Genomic DNA, 26,106 nt, shown 5'->3' with positions numbered 1-26,106 from the left:
TCATGTATGTAATTCATTGAATTACCATCACATGTTATTTCTAACCCAACATATAATCCATATATTTTTACTAAAAATTATAATAGCCGCAAATTATGGTCAATATTTATATCATGTAGTTCTCTTTATTCTTTCCCTATAAATAATTTATCAAACATAAAACTAGTAAAAAAATCCTAATAATAATCTATTGCTAGCATGTAGAATTAGATGCCGGTTTAAAATATCCAAGATTGTTAGCATGAAATGTTCAAATTATGTTTTTGACAAATACTGGAACACATTCATCCTAATATTTATATGGGCCCTATTTATATATATAAAAAAATAAGATTTACTAAGAAAACAAACAAGTAACCCACACATTATATATTGAATGAAATTTAAACTTAATGAAATTGTAAAAAAAACTTCTAACACCATTTTATAAAAATCAATCCCACGTTTTAAAGCGAGTTAGGATCTAGTTAATAGTAAGGAGGAACATTATTATAAATTAACCTTGAGCTTATGTATTATTAACCAAATTGTCATTACTTAAGTGTCAACAGTAGAATTATTTTCACACCCTATAATTAAAAGCTCTCTTCTCACTAGACTAATTACATATACTGCTATTATTCATCCTCTTTATATTAAATGAGGAACATTATTATAAATTAATCTTGAGCTCATGTGTAATTAACCAAATTGTCATTACTTAGGTGTCAACACTATAATCATTCTCACACCCTATAATTAATAATCATATTCTTACTAGACTAATTACATATACCACCAGTATTCATTACAATGCAGCTTAACATAATATACTATATGCTTTCTATCTGTACACTAATACCATTAAAACAGAAGTCATGATTTATTTCATGTGTGATTATTTTATTTGGACCACTTCTTAGAAATTTGTTTAAATAAATTTTTGTATAAAAATATTTTAATTATTTTAATTTTCTAAAACAATCAAATCAAATAGATATTCCCATTTTTCTAAAATTGCATATGAATAAAATCTTTTCACTTAGTTGCTCGCTAGCAGTCACTAAATGTATAATTGTCTAATTTTCTCTATATATAAAACATAATTAATAATTTAATTCTATTACTAGTTTTAAATAATTGACTCTAGATTTTTTTTATTAATTTTACAATGTATACAAAACTTACATGTTAGTTTATGATCTCACGTTTAAATATTGTTCGTGGTTTTATTGTTAACTTTTTTTTAACTCGTATTAAGAGTCTTTATGATCTTATATAAATTTTTGTCTATGTGTAACAACATCGTGATCATTTATTTTATAAGAGGTTCAATCTGGTTATTAAGAGTTGTATTTATTTAACATTCATATTATTATTTATTATAAATAAATCTACAGATCTGATACAAATATATTAATACTTTATTCTCATGACAGTATAAATATTTAGACCTTATTGTTAAAAAGTAATATAGAATTTTGGTTGTGTATTATATTAACAACACTTAACGAGAACCCTTACAATTAGCTGTGCAGTTACAAAATCCCTTTTCCTCTGAACAACTACCAGAACCAGTAGGTCCATATTTCTTCTTACACAGATCCTTACAGTTTAGTGGAACACAACGCTTGGTTTTGTCAATTTGGAGTTTGTAAGGACATATTTTTGCTTCTTTTTTTTGCGCATCTGCCATCATTCCTATATGACACAAAATATCAAATTTTATAAAGGAGAAAAAAAAAAAATATATATATATATATATATATATATATATATATATATATATATATATATTTCTGAAATATCAAATTTATTTATCAAAAAACTGCCTATTAAATGTTTTTTAAGCATTATAAATAAAAAGAGACAAAGATTTTATTAGTAAATAAAAAAGGACAACATTATTTGATAAAAATATTAATTTTATTTTGTGAAGAAATATTTTGAAGTATTCTGTGCATATTAATATAAAAACATTATCTATTTTAAGCGCAATTACTTTATATATTGCAAAATCATAACACATTAACTATAAAATATATAAAAATGTGATTCAAAATATCGCATAAATTTACATAAGAACTATAGTTCATCCATATTATGAAAAATTCTGGTTAACATATTTGTATGTGCATGACAAAATTTGAAGAAATAGATTATAAAACAATGAAAATATCAAGAATTGTTTTATCATTGTAGTTCTTCTTCATGTACAAAGAGTATACATTTAAAATAATGGACTAAAATAGGGAAAACTCTTAAAATACTTGAGGGGTGATCCTTTTAAGTTCAACACAAAAATGTTTGACTCAGTTTTCTATATTTTTAGCCTGCTAGATATTTATGAACTTTACATTAAAGACAATTTAATACTAAATTTTATATGGTAAAAAAATTAATATATGTGGTCTAAGATTATTATAAATAAAATTTAAAGGACCTAAATAGTATAATCAAATTATTATAAAATTACTATATGCAGTATATTAGGATGTAAATACAAACCTAGTGAAAGAATGATGAAGATAGTTAAGAAGGTGAACAAGAGTTGAATGGATTTCCCCATCTTCGATAATAGAAATGAATTGATAGTGAGTTAAAAAAAATAGGAAATAGATGAAGTATTCTATTTTTTACAATAGAAGAAGAAGTATTCTTACATATATATATATAATAAAAATATCTAATTTAAGCTATTCATATTTTTATGTTCCGATTTAAGCGAATCCAATTTAGAAAAATTCCAAATTTCTTGCTCATATAATATGTGAAAGCTTTAAACTCGTTTGTGTTCCTATAAATAAATAGAAGGATATGGTTTTATGCGTGAAATTAATTTTTATATTCTCAAAGATATTGCTATTTTGAGAATTATAAGTTAATTTAAACGAAATATCAATAAAACACTTTATCAAACATTACTATTTAAATAAACTGTTTATTAAGTGGATGTTCCACACGTAATATAATTTATAGGTTATATACAAGCTTATATAAATTATACAGTTCGTATGGCCATATCATAGATATTTATAATATTTAGAGTTATATGTTTGTAGAATTTATAAATTTTATGTAGATTTAAATATGAAATAAGAGAAATACATATATATATATATATATATATCGATGTCAAAAAAAATATCATATTAATATAAACATATTATACATCATTACAAGGTCTTTGCACATAATATATTTATATGTAACCAAAATTTATAAAACTCCATTAAGCTACAAACCACTAAAGATATTATAACTATGAATCATCTAGTTCTTCCGCGATTAGAGAAAATCTTTTATCTCAATCCAAGTTCATCCATTAAGTAAAGAGTTGTGAGCAACAATCAATTTGTTTCTGACTCTTCTTAAAATAGCAGTTTTTAAAACAATTATTTAAAAATACAAAATATTCATGAAAATACTCAGAAAAAAACTCAAATCTACAGTATTTCTTGAATAAATGAAAACTTTCCAAAAATAGCAATTTTTTAGAAAATTATTTAAAACTACAATATATTGATGAAAAACTCAGAAAAAATATTCATCTATCTAGAAATATTCTTGTTTTTCTAATTTCTAAATCACAAACTCTAATTTACAGTATTTCTCTAGTAAATGAAAACTTTCCTAAAATAGCAGTTTTTAAACAATTATTCAAAAATACAAGTTATTCATAAAAAACTCAGAATAAATACGCAACTATCCACAAATATTCTTGTTATCCGAATTTCTAAATAACAAACCCATATCTACAATATTCTTCAAAAAAATGAAAACTTTACAAAAATAGCAGTTTTTAAGAAAATTATTTAAAAATACAAGACAGTGATGAAAAACTATGAAAAAATACTAAACTATTCACAAATATTCTTGTCATCCTAGTTTCTAAATCACAAACTCAAATCTACAGTATTTCTTGAATAAATGAAAACTTTCCAAAAATATCAACTTTTAAGAAAATTATTTAAAACTACAACATATTGATGAAAAACTCAGAAAAAAATACTCATCTATCTAGAAACATTCTTGTTTTTCTAATTTCTAAATCACAAACTCTAATCTACAGTATTTCTCTAGTAAATGAAAACTTTCCTAAAATAGCAGTTTTTAAAACAATTATTTAAAAATACAACCTATTCATGAAAGACTCAGAAAAAATACTCAACTATCCACAAATATTCTTGTTATCCGAATTTCTAAATAACAAACCCAAATCAACAATATTTTCTTCAAAAAAATGAAAACTTTCCAAAAATAGCAGTTTTTAAGAAAATTATTTAAAAATACAAGCTAGTGATGAAAAACTCTGAAAAAATACTCAACTATTCACAAATATTCTTGTCATCCTAATTTCTAAATCACTTACTCAAATCTACAGTATTTCTTGAATAAATGAAAACTTTCCAAAAATAGCAAATTTTAAAAAAATTATTTAAAACTACAACATATTGATGAAAAACTCAGAAAAAATACTCATCTATCTACAAATATTCTTGTTTTTCTAATTTCTAAATCACAAACTCTAATCTACAGTATTTCTCTAGTAAATGAAATCTTTCCTAAAATATCAGTTTTTAAACCATTATTCAAAAATACAACCTATTCATGAAAAACTCAGAAAAAATACTCAACTATCCACAAATATTCTTGTTATCCGAATTTCTAAATAACAAACCCAAATCTACAATATTATTCAAAAAAAATGAAAACTTTCCAAAAATAGCAATTTTAAAGAAAATTATTTAAAAATACAACCTACTGATGAAAAATACAGAAAAAATACTAAACTATCCACAAATATTCTTGTTATCTTAATTTCTAAATCATAAACTTATATCTACATTATTTCTCAAAAAAATGAAAACTTTCCAAAAATAACAGTTTTTAGGAAAATTATTTAAAAATACAAATTATTTATGAAAAACTCAGAAAAAATACTCAACTATCCACAAATATTTTTGTTATCCGAATTTCCAAATCACAAACTCTAATCTACAGTATTTCTCTAGTAAATGAAAACTTTCCTAAAATAGCAGTTTTTAAAACAATTATTTAAAAATACAACCTATTCATGAAAAACTCAGAAAAAATACTCAACTATCCACAAATATTCTTGTTATCCGAATTTCTAAATAACAAACTCAAATCTACAATATTCCTAAAAAAATGAAAACTTTCCAAAAATAGCAGTTTTTAAGAAAATTATTTAAAAATACAAGCTAGTCATGAAAAACTCTGAAAAAATACTCAACTATTCACAAATATTCTTGTCATCCTAATTTCTAAATCACAAACTCAAATCTAAATTATTTCTTGAATAAATGACATCCGATCCAACCTAATAGCAAATTTTAAGAAAATTATTTAAAACTACAACATATTGATGAAAAACTCAGAAAAAATACTCATCTATCTAGAAATATTCTTGTTTTTCTAATTTCTAAATCACAAACTCTAATTTACAGTATTTCTCTAGTAAATGAAAACTTTCCTAAAATAGCAGTTTTTAAACAATTATTCAAAAATACAACCTATTCATGAAAAACTCAGAAAAAATATTCAACTATCCACAAATATTCTTGTTATCCGAATTTCTAAATAACAAACCCAAATCTACAATATTCCTCAAAAAAATGAAAACTTTTCAAAAATAGCAGTTTTTAAGAAAATTATTTAAAAATACAAGATAGTGATGAAAAAATACTCAACTATTCACAAATATTCTTGTCATCCTAATTTCTAAATCACAAACTCAAATCTACAATATTCCTCAAAAAATGAAAACTTTCCAAAAATATCAGTTTTTTAAGAAAATTATTTAAAAATACAAGCTAGTGATGAAAAACTCTGAAAAAATACTCAATTATTCACAAATATTCTTGTCATCCTAATTTCTAAATCACAAACTCTAATCTACAGTATTTCTTGAATAAATGAAAACTTTACAAAAATAGCAAATTTTAAGAAAATTATTTAAAACTACAATATATTGATGAAAAACTCAGAAAAAATACTCAACTATCCACAAATATTCTTGTTATCCGAATTAGTAAACCCCAAACCCAAATCCACAACTTTTCTTAAAAAAATGAAAACTTTCCAAAAATAGAAGTTTTTAAGAAAATAATTTGAAAATACAAGCTAGTGATGAAATACTATGAAAAAATACTCAACTATTCACAAATATTCTTGTTATCCTAATTTCTAAATCACAAACTCAAATCTACAGTATTCCTTGAATAAATGAAAACTTTTCAAAAATAGCAAATTTTAAGAAAATTATTTAAAACTACAACATATTGATGAAAAACTCAGAAAAATACTCATCTATCTAGAAATATTCTTGTTTTTCTAATTTCTAAATCACAAACTCTAAACTACAGTATTTCTCTAATAAATGAAAACTTCCCTAAAATAGCAGTTTTTAAAACAATTATTTAAAAATACAACTTATTCGTGAAAAACTCAGAAAAATACTCAACTATCCACAAATATTCTTGTTATTCGAATTTTTAAATAACAAACCCAAATCTACAATATTCCTCAAAACAATGAAAACTTTCCAAAAATAGCAGTTTTTAAGAAAATTATTTAAATATACAAGCTAGTGATGAAAAACTCTGAAAAAATACTCAACTATTCAGAAATATTCTTGTCATCCTAATTTCTAAATCACAAACTCAAATCTACAGTATTTCTTGAATAAATGAAAACTTTACAAAAATAGCAAATTTTAAGAAAATTATTTAAAACTACAACATATTGATGAAAAACTCAGAAAAAAATACTCATCTATCTAGAAATATCCTTGTTTTTCTAATTTCTAAATCACAAACTTTAATCTATAGTATATCTCTAGTAAATGAAAACTTTCCTAAAATAGCAGTTTTTAAAAAAATTATTTAAAAATACAACTTATTCGTGAAAAACTCAGAAAAATACTCAACTATCCACAAATATTCTTGTTATTCGAATTTCTAAATAACAAACTCAAATCTACAATATTCCTCAAAACAATGAAAACTTTCCAAAAATAGCAGTTTTTAAGAAAATTATTTAAAAATACAAACTAGTGATGAAAAACTCTGAAAAAATACTCAACTATTCACAAATATTCTTGTCATCCTAATTTCTAAATCATAAACTTATATCTACATTATTTCTCAAAAAAATGAAAACTTTCCAAAAATAACAGTTTTTAGGAAAATTATTTAAAAATGCAACTTATTTATGAAAAACTCAGAAAAGATACTCAACTATCCACAAATATTTTTGTTATCCGAATTTCTATATCACAAACTCTAATCTACAGTATTTCTCTAGTAAATGAAAACTTTCATAAAATAGCAGTTTTTAAAACAATTATTTAAAAATACAACCTATTCATGAAAAACTCAGAAAAAATACTCAACTATCCACAAATATTCTTGTTATCCGAATTTCTAAATAACAAACCCAAATCTACAATATTCCTCAAAAAAATGAAAATTTTCCAAAAATAGCAGTTTTTAAGAAAATTATTTAAAAATACAAGCTAGTGATGAAAAACTCTGAAAAAATACTAAACTATTCACAAATATTCTTTTCATCCTAATTTCTAAATCACAAACTCAAATCTACAGTATTTCTTGAATAAATGAAAACTTTCCAAAAATAGGAAATTTTAAAAAAATTATTTAAAACTACAACATATTGATGAAAAACTCAGAAAAAATACTCATCTATCTAGAAATATTCTTCTTTTTCTAATTTCTAAATCACAAACTCTAATCTACCATATTTCTCTAGTAAATGAAAACTTTCCTAAAATAGCAGTTTTTAAACAATTATTCAAAAATACAACCTATTCATGAAAAACTCAGAAAAAATACTCAACTATCCACAAATATTCTAGTTATACGAATTTCTAAATAACAAACTCAAATCTACAATATTCCTCAAAAAATGAAAACTTTCCAAAAATATCAGTTTTTAAGAAAATTTTTTAAAAATACAAGCTAGTGATGAAAAACTCTGAAAAAATACTAAACTATTCAAAAATATTCTTGTCATCCTAATTTCTAAATCACAAACTCAAATCTACAGTATTTCTTAAATAAATGAAAACTTTCCAAAAATAGCAAATTTTAAGAAAATTATTTAAAACTACAACATATTGATGAAAAACTCAGAAAAAAATACTCATCTATCTAGAAATATTCTTGTTTTTCTAATTTCTAAATCAAAAACTCTAATCTACAGTATTTCTCTAATAAAAGAAAACTTTCCTAAAATAGCAGTTTTTAAAACAATTATTTTAAAATACAACATATTCATGAAAACTCAGAAAAAATACTCAACTATCCACAAATATTCTTGTTATTCGAATTTCTAAATAACAAACCCAAATCTACAATATTCCTCAAAAAAATGAAAACTTTCGAAAAATAGCAGTTTTTAAGAAAATTATTTTAAAATACAACCTAGTGATGAAAAACTCTGAAAAAATACTCAATTATTCACAAATATTCTTGTCATCCTAATTTATAAATCACAAACTCAAATCTACAGTATTTCTTGAATAAATGAAAACTTTACAAAAATAGCAAATTTTAAGAAAATTATTTAAAACTACAACATATTGATGAAAAACTCAGAAAAAATACTCATCTATCTAGAAATATTCTTGTTTTTTTAATTTCGAAATCATAAACTTTAATCTATAGTATTTCTCTAGTAAATGAAAACTTTCCTAAAATAGCAGTTTTTAAAACAATTATTTAAAAATACAACTTATTCGTGAAAAACTCAGAAAAATACTCAACTATCCACCAATATTCTTGTTATTTGAATTTCCAAATAACAAACCCCAAATCTACAATATTCCTCAAAACAATGAAAACTTTCCAAAAATAGCAGTTTTTAAGAAAATTATTCAAAAATACAAGCTAGTGATGAAAAACTCTGAAAAATACTCAACTATCCACAAATATTCTTGTTATCCTAATTTCTAAATCATAAACTTATATCTACATTATTTCTCAAAAAATGAAAACTTTCCAAAAATAACAGTTTTTAGGAAAATTATTTAAAAATACAACTTATTTATAAAAAACTCAGAAAAAATACTCAACTATCCACAAATATTTTTGTTATCCGAATTTCTAAATCACAAACTCTAATCTACAGTATTTCTTTAGTAAATGAAAACTTTCATAAAATAGCAGTTTTTAAAACAATTATTTAAAAATACAACCTATTCATGAAAAACTCAGAAAAAACACTCAACTATCCACAAATATTCTTGTTATCCGAACTTCTAAATAACAAACCCAAATCTACAATATTCTTCAAAAAAATGAAAATTTTCAAAAAATAGCAGTTTTTAAGAAAATTATTTTAAAATACAAGCTAGTGATGAAAAGCTCTGAAAAAATACTAAACTATTCACAAATATTCTTTTCATCCTATTTTCTAAATCACAAACTCAAATCTACAGTATTTCTTGAATAAATGAAAACTTTCCAAAAATAGCAAATTTTAAGAAAATTATTTAAAACTACAACATATTGATGAAAAACTCAGAAAAAATACTCATCTATCTAGAAATATTCTTCTTTTTCTAATTTCTAAATCACAAACTCTAATCTACAATATTTCTCTAGTAAATGAAAACTTTCCTAAAATAGCAGTTTTTAAACAATTATTCAAAAATACAACCTATTCATGAAAAACTCAGAAAAAATACTCAACTATCCACAAATATTCTTGTTATCCGAATTTCTAAATAACAAACTCAAATCTACAATATTCCTCAAAAAATGAAAACTTTCCAAAAATATCAGTTTTTAAGAAAATTATTTAAAAATACAAGCTAGTGATGAAAAACTCTGAAAAAATACTAAACTATTCACAAATATTCTTATCATCCTAATTTCTAAATAACAAACTCAAATCTACAGTATTTCTTGAATAAATGAAAACTTTCCAAAAATAGCAAATTTTAAGAAAATTATTTAAAACTACAACATATTGATGAAAAACTCAGAAAAAATACTCATCTATCTAGAAATATTCTTCTTTTTCTAATTTCTAAATCACAAACTCTAATCTACAATATTTCTCTAGTAAATAAAAACTTTCCTAAAATAGCAGTTTTTAAACAATTATTCAAAAATACAACCTATTCATGAAAAACTCAGAAAAAATACTCAACTATCCACAAATATTCTTGTTATCCGAATTTCTAAATAACAAACTCAAATCTACAATATTCCTAAAAAAATGAAAACTTTCCAAAAATAGCAGTTTTTTAAGAAAATTATTTAAAAATACAAGCTAGTGATGAAAAACTCTGAAAAAATACTAAACTATTCACAAATATTTTTGTCATCCTAATTTCTAAATCACAAACTCAAATCTACAGTATTTCTTGAATAAATGAAAACTTTCCAAAAATAGCAAATTTTAAAAAAATTATTTAAAACTACAACGTATTGATGAAAAACTGTGAAAAAATACTCATCTATCTAGAAATATTCTTCTTTTTCTAATTTCTAAATCACAAACTCTAATCTACAATATTTCTCTAGTAAATGAAAACTTAACATCTGTTTTTAAACAATTATTCAAAAATACAACCTATTCATGAAAAACTCAGAAAAAATACTCAACTATCCACAAATATTCTTGTTATCCGAATTTCTAAATAACAAACTCAAATCTACAATATTCCTAAAAAAATGAAAACTTTCCAAAAATAGCAGTTTTTAAGAAAATTATTTTAAAATACAAGATAGTGATAAAAAACTCTGAAAAAATACTCAACTATTCACAAATATTCTTGTCATCCTAATTTCTAAATCACAAACTCAAATCTACAGTATTTCTTGAATAAATGAAAACTTTCAAAAAATAGGAAATTTTAAGAAAATTATTTAAAACTACAACATATTGATGAAAAACTCAGAAAAAAATACTCATCTATCTAGAAATATTCTTGTTTTTCTAATTTATAAATCAAAAACTCTAATCTACAGTATTTCACTAATAAAAGAAAACTTTCCTAAAATAGCAGTTTTTAAAACAATTATTTAAAAATACAACATATTCATGAAAAACTCAGAAAAAATATCAAACTATCCACAAATATTCTTGTTATTCGAATTTCTAAATAACAAACCCAAATCTACAATATTCCTCAAAAAAATGAAAACTTTCCAAAAATTGCAGTTTTTAAGAAAATTATTTAAAAATACAAGCTAGTGATGAAAAACTCTGAAAAAAATACTCAATTAGTCACAAATATTCTTGTCATCCTAATTTATAAATCACAAACTCAAATCTACAGTATTTCTTGTATAAATGAAAACTTTCCAAATATAGCAAATTTTAAGAAAATTATTTAAAACTACAACATATTGATGAAAAACTCAGAAAAAATACTCATCTATCTAGAAATATTCTTGTTTTTCTAATTTCTAAATCACAAACTCTAAACTACAGTATTTCTCTAATAAATGAAAACTTTTCTAAAATAGCAGTTTTTAAAACAATTATTTAAAAATACAACTTATTCGTGAAAAACTCAGAAAAATACTCAACTATCCACAAATATTCTTGTTATCCGAATTTCTAAATAACAAACGCAAATCTACAATATTCCTAAAAAAAATGAAAACTTTCCAAAAATAGCAGTTTTAAAGAAAATTATTTAAAAATACAACCTATTGATGAAAAATATAGAAAAAATACTAAACTATCCACAAATATTCTTGTTATCATAATTTCTAAACATAAACTTATATCTACAGTATTTCTCAAAAAAATGAAAACTTTCTAAAAATAACAGTTCTTAGGAAAATTATTTAAAAATACAAATTATTTATGAAAAACTCAAAAAAAATACTCAACTATCTACAAATATTTTTGTTATCCGAATTTCTATATAACAAACTTAAATCTACAATATTTCTCAAAAAAGTGAAAACTTTCCAAAAATAAGATAATTTCTAAGAAAATTATTTTAAAATACAAGCTATTGATGAAAAACTCTGAAAAATACTCAATTATTCACAAATATTTTTTATCCTAATTTCTAAATCAAAAACTCAAATCTTCTGTATTTCTCTAATAAATGAAAACTTTCCAAAAATAGCAGTTTTATGAAAATTATTTAAAAATACAACCTATTGATGAAAAACTCAGAAAGAATACTCATCCATCCACATATATTCTTGTTATCAGACTTTCTAAATCACAAACCCAAATCTACAAAAAAAATTCAAAAAAATGAAAACTTTCCAAAAACAACAGTTTTTAAGAAAAGTATTTAAAAATACAAATTATTGTTGAAAAACTCAGAAAAAATACTCAACTATCCACAAATATTCTTGTTATCCGAATTAGTAAACCCCAAACCCAAATCCACAACTTTTCTTAAAAAAAAATGAAAACTTTCCAAAAATAGAAGTTTTTAAGAAAATAATTTAAAAATACAAGCTAGTGATGATAAACTCTGAAAAAATACCCAACTATTCAAAAATATTCTTGTTATCCTAATTTCTAAATCACAAACTCAAATCTACAGTATTTCTTGAATAAATGAAAACTTTCCAAAAATAGCAAATTTTAAGAAAATTATTTAAAACTACAACATATTGATGAAAAACTCAGAAAAAATACTCATCTATCTAGAAATATTCTTGTTTTTCTAATTTCTAAATCACAAACTCTAATCTACAGTATTTCTCTAATAAATGAAAACTTTCCTAAAATTGCAGTTTTTTAAAAAAATTATTTTAAAATACAACCTATTTATGAAATTTTTTGAAAGAATACTCAGCTATCCACAAATATTCTTGTTATCCGAATTTCTATATCACAAACTCAAATCTACAATATTTCTCAAACAAATGAAAACTTTCCAAAAATAGCCGTTTTAAAGAAAATTATTTAAAAATACAACTTGTTGAACAACCTATTCATGAAAAACTTTGAAAGAATATTCAACTATCCACAAATATTCTTGTTATCCTAATTTCTAAATCACAAACACAAATCTATAAAATTTCTCTAAAAAATGAAAACTTTCCAAAAATAGCAAGTTTTAAGAAAATTGTTTAAAAATACAACGTATTGATACAAAACTCGGAAAGAATACTCATCTATCCACAAATATTCTTTTTACCGAATTTGTAAATCACAAACCCAAATCCACAATATTTCTCAAAAAAATGAAAACTTTAAAAAAATAGCAGTTTTTAAGAAACTTATTAAAAATACAACCTATTCATGAAAAAGTCTTAAATAATACTCAATTTTCCACAAATATTCTTATTATCCTAATTTCTAAATCACAAACTCAAATCTATAAAATTTCTCTAAAAATGAAAACTTTCCAAAAATAGCAATTTTTAAGAAAATTATTTAAAAGTACAACTTATTGATGAAAAACTCAAATAAAATACACAACTATCCACAAATATTCTTGTTATCCGAATTTGCAAACCACAAACTCAAATCTAAGTAACTTGACTGCTGTGAATCTCCAGAAGAACAACTTGGAAGGAAGTCTTCCGGACATGTTCCATGATGGTCCCATTCTAGAGTCATTTGATGTTGGCTACAATCGACTAATCGGGAAGCTACCAAAGTCTCTTATCCACTGCTCCTTTTTAGGGCTTTTAAACGTTGAACACAATGGAATCAAAGACGCTTTTCCTTTCTAGCTCAAGGCTTTGCCTAATTTACAAGTCCTTACCCTCAGCTCAAACAAATTCTATGGTATAGCTATGCTGTTCAAGGTGCGTTTCCTGAGCTGCGTATATTTGAAATATCAGATCAAAACTTTACCGGAAGCTTGCCACCAAACTACTTTATGAACTGGAAAGCATCATCACTCCAGATGAATGAAGATGGGAGTATATATATGGACCACAAAAAAGAAAAGAAAATTTCAAAGATGTTTACGATATCTATGCAGATCTTGTAGATTTACAATACAAAGGTCTATATGTGGAGCAAGTGAAAGCCCTCACTTTCTACAGGGCCATTGACTTGTCTGAAAACAGATTCCTAGGACAGATTCCTGAATCGATAGGTCTTCTTGAAGAACTGATTGCGCTCAACTTCTCAAACGGACTCAAGACACTCTCGTTTCCAGAAACCAACTCTCCGGGATTATTCCTAATGGACTCAAGACACTCTCGTTTTTGGAGTACATAAATGTGTCTCATAACCAACTCCAAGGTGAAATACCACAAGGAACACAAATTACTGGACAGCCAAAATCCTCCTTTGAAGGGAATGAACGGCTTTGTGGTCTTCCTCTCGAGGATATATGCACCGGTGGCCCTCATATGGCGTCAATACAGCACGTGAAGAAGACAAAGAAGGAGAGATGCTGAGTTGGGAAGCAGTAACTATAGGATATGCTCTTGGTCTGTTGTTTGGAGTGGCAATATATCAAGTTATTGCTTCTCATACACAAGTGTTCATACAAGCCGGAGTGGCTCGTCAAAATAATTGGCCCATATTATCACAAAAATCGTTAGAATTGTTCTGGTTGTTTTTGCATGATCTTTTGAGTGTGTAAAGCGGTTGCCAGGTCTAGTAATGAAGCAATTCCTTTATGTTTTTCTATATATATACCGATGTTTTGTTCATTTCTTTTCTAATAAGAAAAAAAAATTCTATAGTTGTAATGATATACTACACCTATGCTTTACCTTCCTTGACCTCTTGAGGGATCAAGTTGAAGGAGACAATGGCAAAGAAAAGTAGTATTTGATAAGCATCATTGGATTTTATAAGTCACAACTGTAAAATTAATCTACAATACATTTATCAAAAGGAAAATATGCCTCTGCTCTGTTTTGTAGAGTGTTGATGAAGAAACATGTGACACAATTGTTGTTTCAGTTCCCTCTATGTTTCCATCAAAATTAGTAACTGTAGTCAAACCTATGGTGAGTACACTATTCTTATTAATTCCTATCTCAAAACAAGTATGAAGCTGATGTGTTCTACTTTTTTTTTCCTCTCTACACAAGGCAAGAATCATTACTCATATACATCTCCTCAAAACAAGTCAGCTAAACCTTACTATAGTATATTCTAAAGCAGCTCGTGTGATTCTTTTACATCCACATAACGGGAAAGGTAAAATGTGACTAAAAAGTAAAAAACAAGGCAAAAAAGACCCCTCTAGCCTGTAAAGTACAAAATATACTAAAAGACCTTTGAGCAACAGCAAAACATACTATATTCACAATTCATATTTATACACACTTTTCACTGGATAAGAAAATTGCTAAGAAGTAAAACTCCCTCAATATATTAAATGGGTGCAAATAAAACCATCTTCTTTTCTTTCTTTTTCTTGTATTGTAAAACCTATTTCTTATAAGTTGCAACCAAACTCACATCTTCTTCTTCAAGTGTTTGCTCTTCAAGCTCTATAAGTCTCGCAAAAACACCAACCAAAGGGGCAGTATTATACGTACAAGCCTCGGTTTGAACGTAGTTATCCCTCCGGTCAACAAACTCATCTCGGTGATCCGGTCCTCCAACCAAAGCCCCGACTAAAACACTTGGATTTGGCTCGGGACGCCCGTACCAATAATCATATCCTTGAGTGCATCCAATGAATCCTTTGTAATCTTTATACGAAGCGATTGATGCACCTCTATGATGAACCCTAGTCGGATATTTCGGACCGTATCCGACTAGATAACTTGTTTTCATCGGGTTTGATCCTAAAATGTAGTCTATTTGGGATTTCGCAAACACGATCATCTCATCAGGAGTCACAGTTCCTTCATGACACTGGAGATCGGAGTTTGATTTTCGGAGATAATCGGAATATACGGTTAGGAGGAATGATGCGGTGGAAACGTATTGCATGTTGTTCCATTGACGGACGTAGAGTAAACCGGCCGGAGTTCGTTGGACGTTTGTGCCGTTGATGTTCTTGTTTAGAATTGAGCATAGATAATGATCCGCCTTTGATTTGTATTGTTGTATGATTTTCGAGTGTTGCTTGTGCTGTTCTTCTTTTATCAACTGAAAAAATAAGGCAAAAAACCATCAAGCAAGTGAAAGAGACAAAAAATCTATTTTTTTCCAAATTTAAATGTTAATTGAGGGAATACTTGGGTAATTCTGATAACAGAGAAAGCCTTCGAAAGAGAAGTAGGAACAGAAGGAACAGAAGCACGTGACTTTTAGTTCTGTTTCTGCTCTATAACTAAACTTTTCTTAAAATGAAAATTTGTTAATTTTAAATTTTTAATATTTATATTGTTGCATACAAAGATAAAGTATTTGAATAGTTGTTGAATGTTAGATATGGTGTGGGATAAATATACCTTACTTTTGGTTACGACCTACCTTTTGTTTTCGAACATTAAAACAAAGTGAAAAGTTACAACCTATTTAAACATAAGGGCATGATTAAATCCGGTCTCTTAGCTGAGATTCTTAACTTATGATTTGATATTTTTTTATTTTTTTTTCACTTTTCAGCTAAGAGACGATTCTTATATTTCTTATTTAAGAGACGGTTTTTAGTTTTTTTTTTTGTTAAAATCTAAAAAAAACTAAGAACCGTCTTTTAGCCGAAACTAAAAACTCCAGTTAAGAGACTGGGGTTAATCATGGTTTCCGAGGAAGTTAAAGCTTGATAATCCGTTCACATAACGCAATAATAAGAGCTTTTAAGTAGGTCCGTTAATTTGCTTAAATGGTGTAATAAGAGGTTAGTCCTATTAAGACTTTATTTACTAAAAAAACTAATTTTTTTTAATTCATGGTGTTAAACTCTTGAGCTTAACCTTTGTTTGTATTATGCTAGAATTAGAAATGTTGCTAGTTCGTTTGTTAACTTTTTAGGATTAGAAAAAAAAAATTAGGATTAGCCAACCAGACCAGACCAAATTCTTAGTTTAATTATGTGATTGATAATATGAAAGACTAACCATGGAAGCGAGGAGTTGAACGCCAGCGAACTTTACGTCCCAGCTAAACTCGGACATAGCCCAAGAAAGGCCACCTAGTTGGTGAGCCATGTCAACCACATAACTCATATAATGATCATTGTCGGTGGCTCGATAAAGCCACGTTGCACCCCATAAAAGCTCGTCCATGTAACCACTCACCGAGGCATAATAACTTTTAACAACTCTTAGACTCTCATCGTATTTTCCTCTGTACTTGTCTCCAAACTCAAATAACTACACCAAAACCATAACCAGATTAAATAAACGATGGTTCCAGCTCAACTGTAACATTTAATAACATTAAATAAAATTAAAATGTGTATGTACTTGTTGGGCATGGTGCAAGAGAAGGTGAGAGTAATGTGGGTTTGTTGTGCGGAAAACGATAGAAGCTGCAGCCATAGCCGCGGCGGTTTCTCCGGCGAGATCTGATCCCGGATTATTCTCGTCGATCTTGAAAGCTCGCCGTGAAGTTGTCATGTCCTCCGGTCTTTGCCAACAGTAGTGATCAGTGTCACCGTCGCCTACTTCAGCCCATAGAACATTTGGACTTGTGTGTGCCTTGATGAAGTAATCGGTTCCCCATTTGATAGCTTCAAGTGCGTGAGATAACTCGCCGGTTGAAGCGAGTGAGTCACCGTATTCTATTACACTCCACGACAACATAGTCACCGTGAAAGCCATTGGTAGTCCGAATTTAACATGGTCTCCGGCGTCGTGATATCCTCCCACTAAATCCACCTTTATAACCAAGGATGCAAAGGTTAAAAGTTATATAAATTAAAGTCAAATCACTGACTAAACCAACAGCGAATTTCAATACTAACTATAGATTGAATGTTCAATTAATTAAAAACTTTTAAGTCTCTTTCAAAACTAAAGAAAATATTTCTTGAATCAATAATAAATTTCAATAATTATCTACATTAAAGAAAAATTAAACACATTGATCACATTTTCAAGTCTCTTTCAAAACTTATGATAATTAAGTAATCTTATAGCAAAAAAAAAATGTAAAATACGTTTTTTAAAAAATCAAAAAAAAGAGAAAAAACATTTTAAGCTTAAGTTTGTAGCAGACACTAACCCCTTGCTCGAGACCATCAGTGAGACCAGAATGATCACGCCAAGTCACGCGCTGGTTACGTTGTACGGAAGTCGACCTGATCTCTGAGCTTCGAAGTAGAGTAAGCTTTTAGACAATGCTTCGCCGTAGTCGAATCCTCCGACGTCTGTTTCCGGAGAAACACCTATCAACGACTCGGCGGGGGACATAGTGATCAGAATAAGGAGGAGAAAATGCCATCGCTTGTTTCTGTGAATCTCCTTCACTGTCATATTTGTGTGTGTGTGTCTCTCTCTCTCTAAGTCTCTGTTGGAGAGGAAAAGAGAGAGACAGAAAGCGATGGACTCTCTCACTAGTCTCTCTCTTTTTCTGCTCTTCGTAGGGGATATTTGAAAGCTGTGTGGAATGGTGGAGTAAGGAGAGAGAGATGATGTGACTTGTTTCTTTTATTTTGTGGTAACTTTTGTTTGTAAGATCTTAACATTTTACCAAAAGAAAATTTTTTTTGTAAGAACATCTATTATTACTTTTTCTTACATTAATAACTCTACTCTATTTAAAAGGGTAAAACTGGAATATTAAATAAAGTAATATAATTATTTTATTTTGATAAATATTTTTAAGAATTGAAAATCGAGTAGGTGTGAAAAGATTTACTTCCAAGTAAAATTTACAATAAAAATGAAATTGGATTAGAGATGTTCTAAATCTTTAACGTGAGATGACACTTTTGCTTTTTCTACATAGTATAATCGGCTTAATGTGCGTAATTTATGCAGCTAGCTATTGTGTTGGCTGTGAAAATCTGGACTACTTATTGTTAAAAGTGTATATTATTAATTTATTACTGTTTTATTCTACTTTTTGAAATTCAAAAATAGACATTTCTCAGAAAATGAAATTTTGTCAAAAGTGTATATTATAATAATTTCAAAATTTTAGTGGTTTTAAAAAAAATTTAAAAGCATAAGGAGAAAGTCCGTTGTAGAACCTAGAAAGTGTAACAGCGAATAGTAGGAAAGTGGGTTTAATTAGATTCTTTGTCTGATTATAATGACTACAACAGGTTTCCATGAAACACTCCAATTAATTTTTTAAAAAAACTATAATGTGGTTCAATGGTAGTATGTGTTTAAACGCAATTGTGTTCATTTCGTTATCTCCGGTTGACAAAATTATTCTTATAATAACGTCATATATTTCGTCGACAAAATTAATATTCAGATCGAGCTGGATTTAAGTACAGTTTCCACACCAAACCGAGACGGAGAGGAGTGTGCCACTAAGAGACACCAACACGTGTGCAAGTTCCTACATCCATAAATTTCGCTTGATGACCGGTTTGGACGGTATATTTTTCCGAGCACCGACATTTTGGTGTGGAGTATGGACCTACCATTTGTTTACCTCGAGCGTCGACCGACAACTTAGTCAAAATACGTCGACTTAAGCAACCAAAAGGTACAATTAGCACCACTAAGCATGGAGACGTAAATTTTGATATGTTGTTAACGTGGAACATGCGTTGTTTATTAGTTTATCATTAAACTTACTATATAACACCTGCTGAGAAAACAGATGCTTGAAATTGATTTGGGCAATGACATTTTCTCAGTTATATCGTATAAACATAAAGCAACTTACAATCGTGTAAGGTGTCATTATTTTTTTATTTTTGTTAGCGCCACTAAGCATGGAGGCGTAATTTTGACATGTAATGTAAAACAAGTGTGTTTATTTGTTTTAAACTTGATGCTTGAACTTGCACTGAGATAATTTCTCAGTGACATTTTTCAAATGGTATTGTATAAACACAAAGCAACTACAATCATGTAAGGTTTCATTATTTTGATTTTTGTTAGTATGAAATGTCTTATTTATTTAAGCAAAAAAGTCTTATTTATATTTTATAAACATACGCAAATTATGTTGCCATTAGTTACAAAAAGAAGTTATTTTGCCATTTGGTGTGTGTGGTTCGTGCAACGCACGGGAAGCCATACTCCTATCTCAATTAACTCCAAATCTACGGAGTTAATAATGCTGTCGATGGTGTGTCCACATCTTCATTCCATTTACCAAAAAAAAACTATACAATAGTATTAAATAATTGGGTGCCAAATGTCCTCCCTGATAAAAATTTCTCCAGCACATCACCGACGCCCTCACACTCCACCGAAGCTACACTATTCCCACCTACGATCTTATAAAGAAACTTTAATAGATTAATTAACTTTTTAATGGACACTTATTACACAACATTAATAACTTTATTTCTTACCCTGTATGGTTAGCTGATTTTGTGAGTAGATATATATTTTGGGACAGAGATTGAGATTTCTTGTGTAGTTGTGTGTCTGAGTTTGAATATTCGTGTTAGTTAACCTTTAGGAAAGGATGTTTTACGGTTTCCCATGTGTACGACCAGCGCTCGATTTGACCATCTCTTATGACATTTCCGAAATCTCAATATATACCGTTTTTGGTTTAATCTCCAAGTCATTGCACATTAAACACGTGGAATCTTCAAAGTCCATTCACATTTAAGTCACTATCGTCATGTTCTTGAAATTAAGCCGTTACCATGGTGATTGATCACTTTGATCAAACTCCCTTTTGCTTGTTTATTTCATCACAACGAGTCTTTTTATTGCTCATAGGAAGTAATGGACTAATGGTGCTTACTAAGTACAATGCACAGACTCCATTAATGCACATTTAAGATTGATGATGACAAAGATTAAGATTTATCTGATGAATGAATCGCTCACGCTCTCTCTTGAATATAAAGAATAGCATAAAATATTTAAGTAGCAAAACAATAAAATGCAGGATTTTTCGTCCAAATCAAATCATAATCTTTTTGTTTAAGAAACTAATTAATGACCAGACCTGTCAAAATCTTTACGTAACTAAAGAGTCTTTGTACAAATCAAAAGGTAAAGAGAAGTTTCATAGTCATAGATCGAATATTTTAGACGTTCCAACTATTCATAATCTTCCACCGACGGTCCCGCAGCTCGTCGCCAATCGCCATCACATTTAATAAACGTGCAGAACCACTTAACAGAATTACTACTGTATTATATTGCTACCACTAAGGTGGGAAAATTGCTTTGTTCCTGGGACTGGCCCTTGTTAACTCCTCAAGGTAAAAAATTTGGGAGTGTTAAGTTTTTTTGTATAACTATGTAACATGCGGTGGACCATAATCTCTTTGGCATCAGTACATGACTCACATGTCCATCGACAATATCGTAATACAAATATTGCACTTATTGACACTGGTATTTTACTATCTTATGATCCGCTGAGCTTTTCTTAATGCGTTTGATTCGTTGTGGTCATGTAGATTAAGATAGGCTTTTCGTGCTCACAAACGATCCGCTTCAGCTTCCTATAAAAATCTCATTTGAAAATCCTATTTTATTATTTTTTTATCATCTTTTAATTTTTATTATAAGATATATTCTCATGAAAACTTCTTAGTAACAATGCTTTTAGTTTTAGTATAGTTTCACATTTTGTTTGTTTCCGTTTTTGTGCGATCTTTCCGAATTGCACCTGACAAAACTAGGTTTGTTTCTTGATTTCTAAATTTAGATTTTTTATATTTGTTTATACATAATAATCAGAGACTGAAGGGAAGGAAACAAATATATTCCTTAATATGGTTTTTTGTTTTCGTTTGTTACTCACGTATCAACTGTTTCAATAGCTATATTTCTTGTTCGTATAAACACGTTGGGCCGTATTAAACTAAAGCCCATTATTAGTTTGAGCGTCTTACCGTCGGATATTCGTGTGTGCTAAGTTATCTCCTACTATGTTCAAAATGATTTATTTAATGTGGCACATTTTGCCTGTTTATATGGCAGGATCGCATCATCTCTCGTCTCCAACAACCTTATCAGAGCCGTGCTTAGAGCCTTTTAAAAAAGGCATTCGCCTAGGGCCCCCAAATTTTGTAGAAATTTTAGGGCCCCAAATTATAAAAAAAAATACTTTTACATGGTAGCTAACATATTCTATTAGTTACATTTTTATTTTTATTTGAATTTAAATTGGACTTTTGTTTAAAGTAACTAGGTTTGTAATCATTTTTGCTATATTTTAAATAAAACTATAAAGATTCTACTTCTAAAAAACTATAAATATTTGATCACATTGCTCTTTTTTTTTATGCTATAAAGATTCTACTTCTAAAAAACTATAAATATTTGATCACATTGCTCTTTTTTTTTATGCTATGAGTTAGATTTATTTATATATTTATGAGAATTTGATAAAGAAAATATAATATTTTTAATATATAGTTTATTATAGTTAATTTAAATGCTAAGATTTACATTTTTGACAGCTACCAACATTTCAATCAAAAATTTATATCTTTGTATTTATATTACAAATTCATACTTTTTGTTCATGATTTAAAATTTTATTTTATAAAATTTTGGTGAAGAAATTTAGAAAACGTTTATGTAATAATTCAAAACTTTTGAGTGTTATATATATATATATATATATATATATATATTAAAATATATCATGTAAAATATATTTTTGAACTCGCCTCGGGCCTCCGAAAACCTTCGCACGGCACTGAACCTTATTCACTAGATTGTATTCCAGTTGAAGCAGAATATCAGGCGAGTCATCTCACTTAATAGTATTTGCTACTTCCAGGACCAAGTAAACTCTATTGCTTTTGTTATCCTACTGCTAATTCATATCTGAAGTCATGTCATTTCACAGTATCTGATAGCTTTGTATCTTCAGAAACAATTTTCAGAGTTGGTACCTCACTCTATATAGGAAAGAAAGGAGACTCCATCTTCTTGCAAATGTCATAGCGTCTTTTATCGATTGGAGTACTCTTTTACTAACTGGAGTCAAACTCTAGTAACTTGTGACATAAGTCAGAGTAATCCTACTATATAAAAGGGACTAAATTCAAGGCTTTTGAGACTATCCACCTCAGCCAAAATATTCTCATCCAAAAAGAATTAAAAATAAATGTCATTTAGAAGATAATTAACTAATATAAAACTTTTGATATTTCTAAAAATTTCAAATTTGTAACTGCTAATTTATTAATAGAATCATATATCTATATTGAATTATGTTCTATTTTTAATCGTTACTTTAAGAGTAAATAAATTATTAATTATAATATATATATATATATAGTTATAACTTTATATTGTAGTTATAAATAAAGAGAAAATAACCGGGAAAGGTGAAGAAGCTCATATAAAATTATGTAATTAAAATGGTAAAATGGTGAATATGATGAAGTGAATCTAAGAAAATTTGTTGTACAAATTATGGTGATTTCTTCGTCCACTATAATGATTTAAAATAATATATATATCATATAAATAAGTCAATATGTGTTGTTTTTTTTTGTAAGATGTTAAGATTATCATTTTCTGAAAGGTTACACTGATCCAAAGAGATTAGTTTGTGGAGCTAACCAAACGAGGATTATAGTGTTTACTTTGGAAAAAGTAATAGGTTGAACGATAGATGGCGTGCGTGTTTTTTCACATGGAAATCTGCACATATATTAAAATTGTAAGATTTGAATCATAGAGAAAATATAGTATATATGACTGAAGTTGATTCATTCCGAAACTAAAGATGGCTAAAATTCTTCTTTGTCAAAATACATAGATGTGAATCTTATATGAATAGAGTTCTCAATTGCTTATAGCAGTGTAATAAATTCCGTGTGTAAAGGAAAAAAAATGTTATATAAGTGAAAACAAAATTATGATTTTTTTCTTGTGCCTATAGGCTCTTCGCAATTTGAAGAAGAAAGAACATATTGTGTGAAAATCTTTGGCTCGGTCAAATTTTATCGAGTTGTTTATAAAACTGTTGTTATATGATTCATGTAAATTTTCAGTGTTGATTTAAAAGCCCAAGAAAACCCATCTATACTGACTTTTTGATTTTTTTCTGTGATTTAAATTTTAAAAAGATAAAACTTTCGATAAGTTATGTAAACTCAGAACAAGTATTTAACTTTAGAAAACATTTACATGTTTCAAACTTATAATATATACATATATAATGTTTAAAATTATGTATATAAAACCTGTATAAAATGTGCTTAAATATGTTTCTCTTCTTTAATGTGTTAATTGTACTATATATAACATTATTTTAAAATTTCAAAAAGTTTATGTCACATACAAAAAACCATCAATAAAAAATATAATTCTCCATCTACAACCAGAAAAAAGAAAAACTATAAACATATAAATTTAAATTAAGAAAAACTAACATTGGAAAAACAAAAAATTAATGTAAAAGAAACAAACCGACAAATAATATTATAAATAAAATAAATTTATAAGACACAATCCGCGCGAAGCGCGGAAAAAATCTCTAGTTCTAGTAACTTGTGACATAGATAAAGTCAGAGTGACTTTAGTAACTTGTGACATAGGAAAACACAGAGTGGCTCTACCCTTTTTACCAATTTTTTTTTTAGTAACTGGACTCTTTTTACATTTATAAATCGAAACCCTAAATGATTTCTCTCTTACCATCTATAATTACCTTTAAATCACTCCCATTTGTCGCCTGGCGTTTTACATCATCGTTGTTCCTTAACCGGAGAACCAATGCATCCACATGCCTCCCGCCACGACCGGACACCCCGAGGCCCAGTGCCTCAAAGCCCTAATCACAACATAGCTCCTAAAAACGCCATGCTCGAGATTGCTGCCTCTCAACCTTACATCACCGTCCACCCTCCCCGCTTCAACTCTTTCGTCCCCGACGCTCAAATGCTATTCCACGTCCTCGGAATCTGCGACCAGCTAATGCTCACCACCACCCAGTTTATCCGTTCTTCTCCTTCCTGGCTCCCGATCGTCTCACAGCTCTACATCTCTCTCCTCTGGAACTTCACCATCCTCCGCAACTTCGTCAGTTCCAGACTAGGATCTTTCTCTCAATACTATCAAATCTTGAACGAACTCGAGTTCCTAAAACACTGTATAGTTCCTGGTCCCTTGGTCTCTTTCTTCCAGTCCTTATCCTCCTTTAACGGCCGCTTCTTCGACATCACCCCGATCATCCCTGACTTCACATCCTTATGGAACGCTTCAGCGTTTCATATAAACGCTGATTACGCTAGACAGATCCCTATAACTGCCATAATCCTCGACCAGCTTCACCACTTCGCCACCAGCGACGACACTGACAGCTTTCAGTTTCAATGGTACGGTAACGTCTTCTCTCAAAGCAGTCAAGGCTACAACAAGCTGAACCGCATCGGTCCACAACTCTGCGGTTCACTATTCTCCACACCTCAGCAAACCGCCTCCGCTCGCGCCTTCTGGAGCTCCGTCTTCGCCGGTGCGACACGTGTCAACGCCGCCGATGAAACTGCTCGTTTCACTTCGATTCTAAACCTCTTCGGTTTCGAGAATTCTCAAACCAACTGGTTCCAGTACACATGCATAACTATTCAAAGTACTTCAACGGTTCTGTCCCCTTGAGCTCGATTCTCCCGACCGGACTCGGTGCTGTCGCCGTGAGAGGCGTTCCTTCCGTCAACGAAGCTACTCGAAGCTTCCTTTACCCAACCAACGCCGAGATCGAACCGTTCACTTCGTCGAGATTCAATCCTCGCCGTCTAATCCCATTAGCAATGTCTGTGACTTTTCAGCATTGTGAATATGAAGGGCTTGATGAAGAAGCCGAACGTTATGCTATTGTGGCTCACACTAACCTTCGGTGGCCTCTTGAGAACGGTGATCAGAACGAGTGGACTCTGGTTAACTCGTGTGTAACTCATAGAGGAGATGTTTGGTCGTTCATGTGCCATCGTTTCTCAAACCCAGTAGTCAGTCTTCATTTTCAATTAGGTCAAGTCATTGTTTCACGCTATCATTTACACGAGCTTTATTTAGATGATTAAAAATCAGATTTTTATTAATTTATTCCATCTTTAAATAATATTTTTAAGCTTTTTTGCACATAGTTTTCAAATAAAATTTTACCATTAATAATTTTATATTTTAATTCATGTTTTAGTTTTTAAATAAAATGTAATAT

General features: G+C 28.3%; 1 protein-coding gene, 2 long non-coding RNA genes and 1 pseudogene across 3 annotated transcripts; 2 read left to right on the top strand and 2 right to left on the bottom strand.

Moving 5' to 3' along the window:
* Positions 1 to 4,300: 4,300 nt before the first annotated feature.
* On the top strand, positions 4,301 to 5,894 carry LOC117133665. Its single transcript, XR_004457601.1, has 2 exons — positions 4,301 to 5,174; positions 5,787 to 5,894. It is a non-coding gene; the product is annotated as an uncharacterized LOC117133665 (long non-coding RNA).
* Positions 5,258 to 11,024, bottom strand: LOC117133666. Its single transcript, XR_004457603.1, has 3 exons — positions 10,606 to 11,024; positions 6,605 to 7,054; positions 5,258 to 6,295 (listed from the first exon to the last, which is right to left on the bottom strand). It is a non-coding gene; the product is annotated as an uncharacterized LOC117133666 (long non-coding RNA).
* A 4,034-nt stretch (positions 11,025 to 15,058) lies between these two features.
* LOC103865239 lies at positions 15,059 to 22,952 on the bottom strand (annotated as a pseudogene).
* Positions 22,953 to 24,665: 1,713 nt separating this feature from the next.
* On the top strand, positions 24,666 to 25,969 carry LOC103865415. Its single transcript, XM_009143205.1, has 2 exons — positions 24,666 to 25,440; positions 25,500 to 25,969. Exons 1-2 carry the CDS (start codon positions 24,666 to 24,668, stop codon positions 25,967 to 25,969), a joined length of 1,245 nt encoding a protein of 414 aa, XP_009141453.1.
* Positions 25,970 to 26,106: the final 137 nt, after the last annotated feature.

Source organism: Brassica rapa, chromosome A04 (genome assembly GCF_000309985.2).
Source record: "Brassica rapa cultivar Chiifu-401-42 chromosome A04, CAAS_Brap_v3.01, whole genome shotgun sequence".
In the NCBI taxonomy this organism is placed as follows: Eukaryota; Viridiplantae; Streptophyta; class Magnoliopsida; order Brassicales; family Brassicaceae; genus Brassica; species Brassica rapa.
Note: the sequence above shows the minus strand (reverse complement) of the source record. Positions and strands in the feature narration are given on the sequence as shown.